This window comes from Canis lupus, chromosome 35 (genome assembly GCF_003254725.2).
Source record: "Canis lupus dingo isolate Sandy chromosome 35, ASM325472v2, whole genome shotgun sequence".
NCBI classification, from domain to species: Eukaryota; Metazoa; Chordata; class Mammalia; order Carnivora; family Canidae; genus Canis; species Canis lupus.
The window spans coordinates 11416382-11428670 of NC_064277.1; the positions used below are offsets into that span (position 1 = coordinate 11416382).

General features: G+C 44.6%; 1 protein-coding gene across 1 annotated transcript in view; it reads right to left on the reverse strand.

Annotated features, from left to right (window-relative positions):
* The window catches only part of LOC112658313 (androgen dependent TFPI regulating protein), a 62004-nt gene that overhangs the window by 13563 nt on the left and 36152 nt on the right, over positions 1-12289 (reverse strand). The window contains exon 5 of the mRNA XM_025444396.3: positions 6720-6835. Within this exon, the coding sequence (XP_025300181.1) occupies positions 6720-6835 (116 nt within the window). The remainder of the gene's footprint in view (positions 1-6719; positions 6836-12289) is intronic.

The following is a 12289-nucleotide window of genomic DNA, read 5'->3' on the forward strand; positions in this document are numbered from 1 at the left end:
TTGCTACCATCTGATCATTCTTTGCTACCTGGCTGCTCCCCTTGCCCCCTCAGCTCCTTGGGCGAGGGCATTACCTCCTCATTCACTTTCTACCTCTCCCCCTCTCCTTGTCTCCCTGGCTCCACCCTTCTCCCCACCCTTTCTCTCTTCCCTCCTCCCCCTTCCGTCTCTTGTCTCTTCTTCCTCCCCTCTCTCTCTTCCTCTTTCCCTCCTCCTCCCTCCCCTCCCCCCTCTCCCTCTCTATCTCTCCCAGCTTCCCCTGCCTCTATCTCTTCAGTAATCTCATCCCACCAGGAGGGTTCCCTCTCTGGATCTCCACTGTCCCACCTCTCTTGGGAGGGCCCGGTCTGAATGTCCAAACAGAAGTTCTTCTAGGCAAGTGGTTCCCAACCTTGGCTGAAGATTAGAATTGCCTTGGGGACCTTAAAAGGACTTTAGGACTTATCCTAAACCAATTAAACCAGAATAGGACCCAGATATGGGATTTTAAATGCAATCTTTTACTTATACCCTGAAAGTATGCTTCTGCTTCTATTAGTGCACCCACCATCTTCCCAGTCCAACAGCCAAAAATTCATAGAATTTTCCTTGATTTTTCCTTCTCCTTTGCTCATGGCATGCCAATGACTCCACAAAACCTGTTCTGTTCCCTCCACAATGTGTCTCAGGGCTGCCCTCTGTCCTGACACCCACGGTATCATTCTGTAGGTTGGTCTTGCTGCTAATTTCTCCAACAGGCATTCTGGTTGAGAGAGAGCTGAGGTTTGCTCAGGAATCATGAGGACAGCAAATGGCCATGTCCTCTCTGGCTCCCCCATTTTCACCTGCTACCTGTCTGCATCCTGGCTGGCCCTGGATTCCAAGTGCTGATAATAAGAGTGTGTGAGTGTGTGTGTGTGTGTGTGTGTGTGTGTGATCTTCACATTTATTTCACATATTAATTTACCTGGGGGTTAAGATGTACTGTGGAAAATGGGGCTGGAATTCTGATCTCAAGAATCAAGGTTGTGCAACTATGATGCATCCAGACAGCCCCAGACCAAGGTTGTATTTATGCCCAGGAAAAAGTAACAGGGGCTCTGGACAGGAACTCACCATAATGCACCAGTGGAAGTAGGGGCTGATCTGGGAACTCAGCTTCGTGTATCCCTCTGGCAATTTTTAATGTATCCTAGAGGTAAGATATCTATATGTATAGTACACAGGTGAGTGTGTATGTCAATGGCTGTATAAATTTAGTGGATTGCTACACCTGAGGGCCCAGGCAGCTTCGATGTCGGAGCTCACCTGAGTGAGCATAGTATAGAAGAAAGGAACGATCGCTCTTGCCTCATGGGAACTGTGCTTCAGGAGCAACTTTACAAATATCTCCCTTACTGCTGGGTTATAGCTGCATGTCTGCATGATGCTTGTCCTCGGTATGCAATACCTTACACACTAGCAGAGACACCTATGGCACCTGCAGACTTCTGGTCTACTGAGAGCAAGAGCTAGGACTGTTTCAGTGGCTGTTAGCAGTGCTCTACTGACACAGGGCATTAGCAGCCAGTAGCAGGGTGGGTCGGCAATGGGGGTGCCAAGCTGACCTGAAAGCAGAGCCTGGTGAAGGCACTGGGCACAGGAGGCTAGGTATCTAGGTCTTGTGACCTCTCGGTCTGCATAGGTGTCAACGTGGCAGGTGTGAGCACTCACATGCTTAGAGAAGAGCGCTCTTAGAAAAGAGGGTTCTGCCCACATGTAACCAGGGAAAGGGTGCTCTGAGTATCCAGACACCGGCTGACACCAGAGCTATGACATAACTGTGGACGAAGAATAGGACATGGGGATTAAACTCCTGGTAAGAATATTCCAACTGATTTCTATTTGTGTGTTATTTTATTCTATTTTGCTTCCCACATTTTGCTGTTCTGATGCGTTTTAAACACCACTGTCAAGGCAGCCTTTTTACAGCAGAATTCTCTAGCCACCTTACTAACAGCTCCCACTTCCCCTCCATGCTGTAGAAACAAATAGTGACAACCAAACCTCACATTGTCTACACCGTGTCTAGCCTCTAGCCTGCTGTCCTGAGCCTCAGGGGGTGGGCAGTGGTAAGGCCACTTCCCCTTAGCCTCTGTCACCAGCAGGTCAGGCTCTAGGGAGGTGCCGACCATTGCTCTACCATGATCTGTGCTCTTTTGGCCATGGGACCATGTTGTTGTTCACTTTCTCTCCCTTTTGCCCCTGCAATCCGCCAGTCCTCCAGGATCAGGATCCAACATGCACCTTTCCTGAGGCCTTCCCACACCACCCAGCCAGACATAACCGCTTCCTCCTCTGTGTTCCCGCAGTTTCTTGTATTGGCTAAATGTCATCCCTTCCCGTCTTGTGTTTTTATAGCATGTGGCTCATCCCCCCCCCCTTATTAAGTACAAAGCCCCCTCATAGGCAGGGGCTTGGCCTTATATAATTTGGCTTTTCCCAGCAGGACCAGCCCTGCGTTAGGGGAAATATTTGTTCCATGAAAGAGTGAATCAGAGCCAGCTGTAGGAATATTTCTGTTTTCCTGATCCTCACCATGACCTCAAAGAGAGCTAGGTGAGGTATTTAGGGGTGAGAGAGAAGGGAGCAAGGAGCAAGCTACTGCATTTATAGGTGAGTAATGCTTTCCAAAGGAAATGAAAGATTTACAGTTATTACTACTTTGCGAAGCTTTATTTTCCAACTTATGGGCCAGCCCTCCAATTTTGCAATCTGAAAAATCACAAAAATCAAGTGTCACATTAGAGGCAGTCCCCACGGTCTTGGCTATTTTTGGGTCGATGTAACGTGGTTTCGGCAGGGCAGTGCTTCTCCAGCTCAGAGTTATTGCCTTTTTCTCTGACTCATGTTTGTTTCTCACGCTCACTCTGGCCTTGGCCCATATTCTTTACCTCATTCCTGCGAGGCTGTTTCCCTATTTGACCATCCAAACTGGCATGCCTAACAGCTGGCCCATGGCCACTTCCCTAAAACATCTCCATGGATATGCATGGTTGGTGGAACTTCATTGCTGGCCATCTGTGGCTGTGAGGGCTCATGGGCCCCAGAGCCTTGCGTAAGGGTTGAGGCAGCAGGCAGCAGAGTGTGAGATCCCCCAGCCAGGAATGACGGGCAGAAGCAGGGGAGCTTCGGTGTGTAGGGCAGCACATCAATCTAGTTGCCTCCTTCTAGTAAAAATGGAGCCCAATGGGCCAAATGTTGATTTAGTGCTTCATCAATGACAAGAAAGTCCAAATCCCAAACCACTTTGGCTCCCTGCTGGGGCCCACCCAGTCACATGCCTGCTGGTGACTGGTCTCTGTCCTCTCTCTACCCTCGCTCCATTGTATCACTTTAACATCCAATCCAAGCACAGAACTGGGAACCATGACATCACAGAAGTTTGACCATAGAAATGAGGTTAAGCATTTTTGCATGCTTCTCCCTGCACCCCACCTCCACTCTACCCCCCTACCCCCACATTTCACAGATGTGTTTTGCACAAACGGGGAGCTGAACAAATACCCGGCCGTGTGGATATCATGGGAAGTGAACTGTACTCGGAGATAGGAGCCCCGAGTGTAAGTCCCGCTCTGATCTTCCCTAGCCATATGACCTTGGGTGTGTCGTTTATTCTGCTGAGGCTTCGGGCCTCCAGCACTGGATGACCTCCAAGTCACCTCCACCACCACTCACCCTCTCTCATTCCAATTACAGATTGGCTGAGACTGTCAATTCTCCCGAGTTAGCACAAATGCCACCAATAGGCCTCCAGGTCTTGTTCTGCAATTACTGCACTTCATCCAGAGTCATCTTTCCAATCATCTTTCTTACATAAGCCACATCATTTCACTCCTCCTCCTAAAACTTTCCCACAGAGAAGCCCTCAGTTTCAAAGTCCAGACTCGCTGATGTGAATTGATGATCTGGCTTTTCCCTGTCCTCCAATTCAGCCCTCCTCTCAGCAACTCCAGCCCTATGCAGATGTTGTTCCTTCTGTCTGGTGGTCTTTTTCACATCTCTTTTGACTTATTCCTTCTCATTCTTTGGGTCTCAACTTAGACATCAATTTCCTTCAGGAGCTAGCTCCCAACATCCCTCCTGGGCACCCATAGCACCCTGCGTTTCCCCCTCCCTCTCTCGTCCCTTAGTTTGGGCACCCTCTTCTCTTCAGACAGTCCCTAGAGGCAGCGTGGTGCCTTGCACATCACTATAAACTCAGTCGCTTTGCACAGTGCCTGGAGCTGATGAATAACTGAATGGACACAGGATGCACTCATAACAGACCCCCATCTCATTACACCTCCTTTCTCCAACCCCCGTTTCCCGCATTGTCAGATCGCATGCCCAGGCACCAACAAGCTAAGCCCTCTTGATGGCTTCTTTTCATCTTTATGGCCACCATGATTTCTCCCCAAAATGCCAGTGGCTTTTGGTGGTCTTTTACCCTCTTGGTCTCTGAATATAAAAGAGCACGAGTCAGATGTGACAGATGACCAACTGCCAAATTGTTAGGCAGAAAAAGTTAACAGACCAAAAAAATGCTACTTAATGTACTAACTCCAAAAGTTACACTCAGAGAAGACCAAATCAGATGCAAGTCCACACAAAAAAACAAAAGCATGGAAATTCATATGCATACTCAGCATGACGCTACCCTGCATCTGTTCCATGCATAACAACAACAACAAGATATCTTGATGTATACACACTCTTACCCAACCCCAAGTTCCAGATATTCTATCTTTAGGGATTTATTGCTTTGGGTTAAGCCAAATATGGCAAATATATGGCATGTATCTTACCACTCTCCATTCTTACACTATTGGCAGATAATTGCCGATGGATGACAAAATTCTTTTTTGGTAGGGTCTCAGAATCCTTCTCAACACTGTGCTCCAGGCATCAACTGCCAGAAGGTTCCTAACTATCGCCTGCTCTCTAAAAGTTATCCTTTGTTACAATGCAAAGGCCCAAGACTGGAGAACAGTCTTGGGGTAGATTTACGGAGCAAGTAAGTACTTTCTTTATTCAAGAGAGGAGAAGCAAGAAAGATTTGGGCACTCGGGAAAGGAGAGGCGCAGAAGGGTGGGAGGTGCATACGTTGCAGGAGATGGAGAAAACACAAGGGAAGAGCTATCAACTGAGTTCTGGGCACAAAGCTTATAGGCTTTGAAACAGAAGATGGTGAAAGCCAATGAAACAAGCATGGCGAGAGCCCCAGTACTTTGGATTGTGTTCTGTTTCTGGCTCCCATTTCTAGCAGAGTCCTATCCTAAATTAAACTTCCCCCACATAGGGAGGGGTTGGGGGATTACCCAGATTGTCAGATGTGAACAGTTTATGTAAATCTAGACTGGAGAAGCAATATCATGATTAGCTTCCATCTGTAGGTATTATGCTTGGCATGCCCTTATCAGTAGAACAAGGGCATGGTAGTGGATGAGAAGGCGCCAGAATCGAGAGGGGGGTTTCCAATCATCAGGTGGAAGGCCACACCTTTTCCCTTGATTACAGACCACTGAGCGGCACTCTGAGTACTGGTGTCACCACGTGGCTGAATAATGAAATCTAGGCCAGCTACTTGAATTACCTCTCATGCCTCTGACTAGGCTGTTCTGCAAGCCCCCAGGCAATTGCCCAAATGCCCTATAGGAGCTCTTGTGCCAAATGTTGATGCAAATGAGCCCATAACAATACAAGCAGACAGGATGGGCCAGACCTAGCCTGATCAACCTGACAAATGCTTTTTTAGATGGAATATATTTGGGTGCTTCAGATTATTCATCCACCCCAACATTTTACTTTTTTTCTTTTTTAATTTTTTTCCCATTTTATTTTTTAAAACTTCAAATTCAAATAATTAACATATAATTATTATTAATTTCAGAGGTAGAGGTCAGTGATTTAGCAGTCTTATAGAATACCCGTGCTCATTACCCAAGCTCATGTGCCTACCTCAATGTCCATCACCCATCCTCCCCACTCCCCTCCAGCAACTCTCAGTTCGTTTCCTTTGATTAAGAGTCTCTTATGAGTGGTCTCCCTCTCTGATTTCATCTTGTTTTATTTTTCCCTCCCTTCCCCTATGATCCTCTGTTTTGTTTCTTAAATTCCACATCTTCATGAGATCATATGATAATTGTCTTTCTGATTGACATATTTTGTTTAGCATAATACCCTCTAAATCCAACCACATCATTGCAAATGGCAAGATTTCATTCTTTTTGATGGCTGTATGTGTAAATACACATACATATACATATACCTATATATGTGTGTGTGTGTGTGTATATATATATATATCAAAACTTTATTCATCTATTGATGGACATCTGGGCTCTTTCCATAGTTTGGGTCTTGTGGATATTGCTGCTATAAACATCCAAACATTTTAATTGCAAATGAAACCAATGATCAGTATTCTCTTGGGGAAAGTAATAAGCATAGCTTTGCAATGACGACTTCTTCATGAAGGGGAGAGAGGAACGCATGACTTCTTGCCTGAGCATGGACGCCTGTGTACTCTAGTGCATGTGATATTTCCATGAGCATCAACATCAAACAATAAGAATCTTTCCTACCTAAAAATTTAGTAATGGTTAAATCTCTGCTAAAGCAAGATAAAGGCATTCCTATAAGACAGTATGCTTCTTCAGGGGCATCCCTCATAGTCCTGAAGGAAGAGCCTGGGTAGATTATCTGTCTGCAATTCTTACCTGGTGATGTACATAATGCTGGCGCCAGCCAACACAGTGAGGCCTTTCTTCTTCCGGGGATAGCAATGTGGCCTGAGCATGACCTCCACCAGTGAGAAGGGCAATATGGATGTGTGCTGGAGGAGAGAAAATGATAAATGATAAATCATAATGTTAGGCTGCCCCAGCTGCCTATGTCCCTAATTTTCTCTTTCCTCTCTAATCTACTTTCTTATGCAGCTACCAGATGAAACTTCCCTTAACTTAGCTTAGACTATGCTCCCTAGATGTCCAAGGGCCTACAGTGGCTCCCTATTGCCTACTGTGTTGGCCCAAACTCCTTTGTCTGGCCACCAAGGCCCTTTGCAATGGGCTACCCCTCACCATTCCCCACGCCCTCTGCTCTCCTCTTCCAACACACATGCATGCACACTTATACACCCACACGTACACACTTACACACACTCATCCACTAGAACTAGGCTGTTTCCTTCATTCTCCTTTGTACTCAGCATACTTGTTCCCACTCTCACACTTTTGTTCATGCCCAACGCTCTTTGTGGAATGTCTTCCCTCCCTGTATTCTAATCATTCGCGTTCTTCACAGCCAACCCAATCTTCCACAATGCTGTCCCTGCATTTTCCTCGTGCTAATTTCTCTTACTCAGTACGACTGCATTTCTATCCTCTGCCATGTAGTCTAGCACTTATGATGTGTATTCGTAAGATCTGGGGGTGGGGTGAGCAGGGAACACTGCTGACTGGGAACATCTAATAGTGTTGGGATTTTATATTTTTTATGCTTATAGCTACCATTCCTCTTTCATCCCAGTCCCTAATTTCCTCTGCTCTTGGCAGCCTCTTGCATCTTTAGCCTCCACCTGTGAACTCCATCCAGTTTCCATTTCTGAGCCCCAAGGCAGCCATGTCAGCACCTCAGTTACAATAGTCGCTGGGAGTTCAGAATGTTCCAGAGCCCATGACACTGTGCTCCCATGCCCGGCTATGTTGCTGGGGCCCTGGGTGCTGGCTCTGGGTGGCCTCTGCTGTCAGTCCTATTCGCATTGTGCTCAGAGGCATCCCCAGGAGACCATAGCTTCTTCTTACTCTACCTAAACTAGCTAGGGTGAAGTCAGGAGATCAAGACCCTTAGAGAAATGTGACAAGTTTTTATGAGACAGGGGTGTAATGAGAAGGAACAAATTTTAATAATAGGATTCTGCTGGGCAGAGAAGGCCTCCTGGGGCCCCAACAAGGCTGCAGGTGGGTGGCACAAAGCAATTGCCCTTGTTACAGGTCCCAGGTACCCACATTTTAGTAGCAAAGCTTAGTGAACAGCATTAAAGACAAACCATAGTTTTCACAGACTTTTCCAAGATTGGTCCTGAACATACCGACAGGATGCATGTACAAGTGGCAAGGTGTGTAGGCCAACGGTTACACCCTGTACCTTTCTTTGGTCTGAAATTAGGCTACAGTTTCTGTGGCTCTCCCACTAATAAAGGAGCATAGTGCTTAAGGGCACACACTTTCAAATCTGACCTTGTACTAGTTACTGAATCTGTTTGAACTTCAGCTTCCTCCATTATAAAATGGAGAATCGTCCTCACGTCATGGAGAGTAGGGCCTCGAGGGTTGAGATTAGAATATGTAAAGGGCTTAGTCCTTGACCTCTGAGAACTTCCAGTGAGCATTAGCCATGATTGTCACCATTATCACTGATTGTCCTCCTTCATCTCCTTGGTGGCCCAGTGTAGATAGATAGAGTGGGGTGAAGCGAAGTCCTAGGATGTCCATAGCACCACCAGGGGCTAGGACGCAGGAAGGCAGGTAGCTGGAGCACGGTAGCAGAGCCGTCCCTGTGGCCACCCTGTAGCTCCCTCCCCAGCCCACAGCTGCCCCTTCAGAGGCCTGGCCACACGCTGCAGCTGACATCAATGCGCTCTTCATCCAGAGGCCACTTCAGGTGGTGAGAGGTGGGGCTGTTTGGCCAGCACAGCCAGCTGCCTCTTTGCCTGCCTTCATTCTGACGCTACCAGGAAGATCCCACTTCTGTTAGGAAGCATTAACAGTCCCATTACACTGGCCATTGATCTAACAGATTTTATTAACCTTGCCCATTGTCAGCAGCTTCAGATCTCTACATTAATGATCATTGGGAAGAGAGTTCCTGTGGAATAATGTAGGGTGTTCACATTAGGAGCAAATGAGTTCATAGTGATTAATGCTTTTACAACAAATAACTCAGGAATGCATGACTGGTCACCTCTTCTAGAAGCCTGCCCTTTACAAGTGACATTCAATTGGATTTCCAAACGACTTCTCCCTGATGGCTTCTGGGAAGTTTACTTCAGTGATGTCATTAGTGACGGGCCATATACCGTGGCTTAGTACTAGCTAAAAGGTCTTCAAAAGAACAGCATTTTTTTCATCCGGGCTGGGGGTAGGAGGAAGACCACAGTCTGAGAGCTTTCTAAACACTGGGCTAGCGTGATGAGCCAAGCGTGACAAAATGAACCTCCTGGTATTTCAAATGTACTGGTATTTTACCTCATGTTCATATCAACTGTATAACCTTTGTCAGGCAGCACATATTAAAAAAAAAAAAGGAAGAAAAAGATCAGTAAGAGAAATATCAAATATGCTTTCTGCTTCCAAAAAATCTAATAATTAGGCTGGGATTGACACAAATTAGAATGCTGCCAAAAATTACTGAAAACAGTGACTCATTCTGTATTTCAATTAACAGTTTCTCAGTTTCCCTTATAAACAGTGAAGCTGACAAAAATTAATTATCTCAGAGGGGGTAAAATATTTCCTTCCAGAGTAAACAAAACATCATGGGCTGAAACAATAGTATGTGTGAACGGAAACGATGGAATCAAATTATCTTCCCTTGTCAATTAGCCATCATTTTGGTAGAAATTTCTTTAAGTGTCTCATTCCAGATGCATTGGTTAAAAGGACAGGGTTGCTCTTTTCCCATCCTTTTCTACTAAATTATGCTTCTTCCTCCTGTCCTTGGTATAAATGCCTACTTCCCATCTGGATATCTTGGAGATGGAACTCTAAGTATGAAGTAGTGATTTAAATATTAGTATAGTAATGTGCTTTAGATCCCCTGGATGTAAAGTAGCCTTGTGCATAAGTACTGGAAGTTACCAGCCCGCAGAGCATTCCTACAAGGTTACATGAGTCACAACGTGAAACATAATAAGTGCTTATTTTTACTCACCTCATGCCTGTAGGTACGTAGCTGTTATAAACAGCTTCCCTGGTTGGAGGCTAAATGTATCACGGGATGCATTTGCCTGACTCTTGTGAAAGAGACCAGCCTTAATCCCTGAGATAACCCGTGGAGCCAACAGTTTTCCATCACCGTCAGGCAGGCTCCCCAGACTAAATCCGTAAGCCAGGATGGTCACACTCTTATCTCTAAGATCCCCGGAGGGACCAAGAGCATTTAATTTTCTCCAGTGAATGAAATTCAGGGAGGCTCCGTATTTTAAAAATCAGATAATCACATTTAAAAATATGATCTCTGCCTCTTTCCTTGATTTCATTTCCTTGTCAGACTACCCCTTGTGTTGATTTGAGAAGACCAAGATAAAAAAGCCAGCTTCGACCTCCTCGGACTGGTCAAGGACTTTCTCCTTCAGATGCTGTTTCTCAAAATGAGCTTAGCATAATAATCACCCACTTTGTGTTCGTCTCTAACTTTGTCTCCACCTCTCTGTTCAGGCCATGCTTACACCTGAGAATCAGTTCCTTACATTGACGCTTTCCAAACTGAGGTCCTTTTCCCCAAGTCTCTAAGACAATGTCTTTGGTTTGTTTGTGGGGCTAATGGATAGATATTGCAAAATAAAGTTTTATTACACCAGCAAGATCTCATTTCTGGGGACTTTAAGGGTATTTTTTACTTAATATACCTGGAATATAATCCTTTTTATGTATTAAAAAATGAAAGCCTTTACAAAATCTCTTCAGGGGCAAACACAAGGCCAAAACATCAATTAAAACTTAAATGTAAATACAACAGACATGAAAAAGGAGGCAAAACAATCCTTAATAGAATGCTCTTATACTCAGGCTTGTCATTACACTGCTGGATCATGTTCCATAAGCTCGAAAACCACATGTGGTAAAAACACACAGTAATAATTGTTTTGTAAATCCCAAGTTTTGTAAATCCCAATAAGACCATCTCTGATTTTGATAACTACCATTCCTTTGCCAGCTAAAAACTTGTATCTCATTCCTCACCACTGTAGTTTCTGCCTCTAAAACTGACAGATTGGGACAATAGTGAAGGTCTTCCTGGGAATATTTTGTGTCCAAAAGCAGAGAAAATCTGTATTCTCTATGACCCCTCTGTTGCTACAGTTATAATTTTGCTTTAAGCCCATTTGATACATGGAAATCCAGAAATGTAGACATAGGCTATATTTTTTATATGCCTGGGGACCACTCTTTTCTTTTCTATAAATTTTTCCACCTACACTACCTGCAGGAGTCTTTTCAGCCTCAAATACAAAGAGTATAGAAGACACTATGATTAGATTTGTAAGAATTCCCTTTCCCACTTTCTAGAAACTCAAGTGCACAGGTTAGGCACCACTATAATTAAAGAGCCAATGTTCAAATGCCTGGGGCGGGGGGTTGGGAAGATAAGCCACCCACAGAAAGAGCCACAGGCTTCCCTTTGATCTTTACAGTCTATCTAGGCAGGCTGGCACAGCCCAGCTTTGTACAAATTCAGAAAACAGAAGTTAAAAACCAATAATCTTATTTACCATAGAGGAGTAGTAGTTTGCAATTTACTCTGAAATATACCAAAAATATGGATGTTGAGTTCATGGATGGGAGGATGCACAGATTGGAGATAAAACAAATTCAGTTAACTCTGAATTGTAGGATCTAAATTGCAGATAATCCAGGTGATCACTGTAAAATTCTTTCAACTGCACTTGGTCTGAAAATTTTCATAACAAAAGGTTGGGAGAAATGTGAATAGTCTTTATAAACTGACCTGGAAAGAGAAGTAAATGCTCCACTGGGCTGAGGAAGAAGAGTAGGGTGTTACTTATGAACTGGTCTGTGAATTGAACAGGTGGTTAAATGATAACTTAGTGGATCTTTTAAAGAGCGTTTCTTTTTTTTCTTTTTGTTTTTTTTTAATTTTTTTTTAAAGAGCATTTCTAAGTGATTTCTTACTTACTACATTGTTGTGCTTTGAGTTAATATGCAGTGTGGTCAACATCTCAAAGCAGTATTCTTCTAACAGGAAGCTAGGTGGCTTTGACAGCATCCAGTCTAGTGAAGAAGTGAGTGTTCATATTTGATCCAGTTAAGGGTAAGAATCTTAGGACCCTACAATCCAGGAATATATTTGCCTTTTTCTGTCTTCCTCTCTCTCCATACCTCTCCAAAGCACCCAAATCCCTTCCTCTTGTTTAATTCTCTCTGGCCATAATAATACCCTAAACACCTGCTGTAATCAATGCCTCATTCCTTCATGTCTTATATCCAAACTTGATTCACTTTTCCCTTCCAATTCTTCCCATAGCTGCCCAGCTTTTGATCTCCCC